At 45.5% G+C, this 3203-nt stretch overlaps 1 protein-coding gene across 1 annotated transcript in view; it reads left to right on the top strand.

Moving 5' to 3' along the window:
* ATP5F1B (ATP synthase F1 subunit beta) overlaps nt 1–2539 on the top strand; it is a 9695-nt gene extending 7156 nt beyond the window's left edge. Inside the window, exons 8-10 of the mRNA XM_017853310.1 lie at nt 222–434; nt 1107–1308; nt 2291–2539. Coding sequence (XP_017708799.1) covers nt 222–434; nt 1107–1308; nt 2291–2391 — 516 coding nt within the window. The 3' untranslated portion in view covers nt 2392–2539. The remainder of the gene's footprint in view (nt 1–221; nt 435–1106; nt 1309–2290) is intronic.
* Nucleotides 2540–3203: the final 664 nt, after the last annotated feature.

Genomic DNA, 3203 nt, shown 5'->3' with positions numbered 1-3203 from the left:
CACCTCGCCCGGCTAGTTTTTTGTATTTTTTAGTAGAGACGGGGTTTCACCGTGTTAGCCAGGATGGTCTCGATCTCCTGACCTCATGATCCGCCCGTCTTGGCCTCCCAAAGTGCTGGGATTACAGGCTTGAGCCACCGCGCCCGGCCAAAAAAAGATACTTTTAAAACAAAAAAAAATTTACTTTGGTTCCTGCTGTACTTCATGGGGTCTCATTTTAGGCTATCTATGTGCCTGCTGATGACTTGACTGACCCTGCTCCTGCTACTACGTTTGCCCATTTGGATGCTACCACTGTACTGTCACGTGCCATTGCTGAGCTGGGCATCTATCCAGCTGTGGATCCTCTAGACTCCACCTCTCGCATCATGGATCCCAACATTGTTGGCAGTGAGCATTACGATGTTGCCCGTGGGGTGCAAAAAATCCTGCAGGTGAGTATATTACTATGTGGGATCGCTGTCCGGAAAGTTAAAAAGAGGGATTGTGGGGACTGTATTAGGACTGGATCTTTCTTAGTGATTTGTGTGATTTGTTTTGGAGCAAGGAAAGTTGAGGCTAGCAATTGCTAGTGAGAGCTAATGAGGTCTCTTGAGTTTCCAGGTACTTAACGCTGTGGCATGCAATATTTTTCTTTTTTTATTTGAGATGGAGTCTCTGTCACTGAAGCTGGAGTGCAGTGGCGCCATCTCGGCTCACTGCAACCTCCGCCTCCCAGGTTCAAGCGATTCTCCTGCCTCAGCCTCCTGAGTACCTGGGATTACAGGCGCGCGCCACCACACCCAGCTAATTTTTCTATTTTTAGTAGAGACGGTTTCACCAGTTGGTCAGGCTGGTCTTGAACTCTTGACCTTGTGATCTGCCCACCTCAGCCTCTCAAAGTACTGGGATTATAGGCATGAGCCACCGCACCCGGTGGAATGCAGTATTTTTCTAACGGCACCAAACTAGGACTATGGAGAACAAGAAAGACACTAATCTTTCTTGGCTGAGGTTCCTCATACCACCACCACCCTCTCTGCCCCCTAGCATGTAACTTTCCCTTTGTTAGCTTGTCCAAATTAAAGGAATGAGAGTACTTAACTCAGGCTTCTTTTTTCTCATAGGACTACAAATCCCTGCAGGATATCATTGCCATCCTGGGTATGGATGAACTTTCTGAGGAAGACAAGTTGACCGTGTCCCGTGCACGGAAAATACAGCGTTTTTTGTCTCAGCCATTCCAGGTTGCTGAGGTCTTCACAGGTCATATGGGGAAGCTGGTACCCCTGAAGGAGACCATCAAAGGATTCCAGCAGATTTTGGCAGGTGAGATTTTGAGTACAAAGCTGAACATAAGATCACAGAAAAGCCAAAATCTTGAATGTTTACTGTGCTGTGGTCCCATTCCAACAACCATCAAGCAATATATAATATACTATGCCTAATTATATTTTTAATTTAAAAAACAAACTTTCCCATTAATTTTGTTTGAAAATACGTGACCGGACGTGGTGGCTCACACCTATAATCCCAGCACTTTGGGAGGCCAAGCCAGGCGGATCACAAGGTCGGGAGATTGAGACCATCCTGGCTAACGGTGAAACCCCGTATCTTCCCAAAATACAAAAAAATTAGCCGGGCGTGGAGGCGGGCACCTGTAGGGGAGGCTGAGGCAGGAGAATGGCGTGAACCCGGGAGGCAGAGCTTACAGTGCGCCAAGATTGCGCCACTGCACTCCAGCCTGGGGGACAGAGGAAGACTTCGTCTCAAAAAGAAAATACTCTACATTTAATTTGAGTGTGGTTTGTTACTTGATTCTTGAGCTCCCTTTTATTTTATACGTATTTTTTGAGACTGAGTCTCTGTCGCCTAGGTTGGAGTACATTGGTGCAATCATGACTGACTGCAACCTCCACCTCCCAGGTTCAGGTGATACTCCAGCCTCAACCATCCAAGTAGCTGGGATTACAGGCACATGCCACCATGCATAATTTTTGTATTTTTAGTAGCCATGGGGTTTCACCATGTTGGCCATACTTGTCTCAAACTCCTGACCTTAGGTGATCCGCCCGCCTTGGCCTCCCAAAGTGCTGGGATTACAGGTGTGAGCCACCATGCCTGACCCATGTGTTCTTAATTCATACTGTATCATGTCTTGTGAATTTGATTTGTGAGGGAAATTTAAGCTTTCCAAGATGACATTAAGTCATCACATTCTAACCGATGGCCTCAAGTGGTAAGGAATGTTACATGATGCAGAAAATTGATATCCCTCCACTTCTTACTTTTTTTTTCCCCCGTCATACAGGTGAATATGACCATCTCCCAGAACAGGCCTTCTATATGGTGGGACCCATTGAAGAAGCTGTGGCAAAAGCTGATAAGCTGGCTGAAGAGCATGCGTCGTGAGGGGTCTTTGTCCTCTGTACTCTCCCTCTCCTTGCCCCTAACCCAAAAAGCTTCATTTATCTGTGTTGGCTGCACAAGAGCCTTGATTGAAGATATATTCTGTCTGAACGGTATTTAAGGTTTCCAATAAAATGTACACCCCTCAGAATTTGTCTGATTCTCTTGGTTCTGACAACATAGTCAACACTCAAGGGTTATGTATTTAGTTTTACTTCTAGAGACACGGTGTCTGGCTGTGTTGCCAAGACTGGTCTCCGACTCCTGGGCTCGAGATCTCCCACCTCAGTCTCCTGAGTAGCTGGGGCTACAGGTGTATGCAGTCTCACATCACCAGCACTATTTTCAACAATTGGATTTTTGGAGTGGCTATAAGAAGCAGGTTCAGCTTGAAGTGGGCCATGTATGTTTGAAATGGGTCCTTAAAACTAGCCATTCTCTTTTGTTGATGGGCAATCGTACCTCTCGTGGGGTTTCCCTTGGGTAGTGTGATCTTAGTAGGGCCTCAGTTTGGGGCCTTTAGTTCAATACAAATTGATGTGCTTTTTGGCCTCTATTCCATGTGGCACATCCCTACTTCTTGGTTAAAAAGAGGCCTTTTTTGAAGGGCATATTGGGAAAAACTCGTTTTAGAAGTAACCGATTTCCAGGGGTTAATCTGAGTTTAATGAATTTTCAAGAAATCGTGATGAATACTGATCTTTGTTAAAATTGAATAAAAACGGTTCTCTACATCTTGGTTAGGCCTTCATGTCTTCAGAAAGTGTACTGAAATACTTCCTGACATTTTGGGCAAGCCTAAATAAAAGTTGCTT

The sequence above is a fragment of the Rhinopithecus bieti genome, unplaced genomic scaffold, assembly GCF_001698545.2.
Source record: "Rhinopithecus bieti isolate Rb0 unplaced genomic scaffold, ASM169854v2 scaffold_35950, whole genome shotgun sequence".
Taxonomy (NCBI): Eukaryota; Metazoa; Chordata; class Mammalia; order Primates; family Cercopithecidae; genus Rhinopithecus; species Rhinopithecus bieti.
This window is presented reverse-complemented; position numbering and strand designations above follow the sequence as displayed.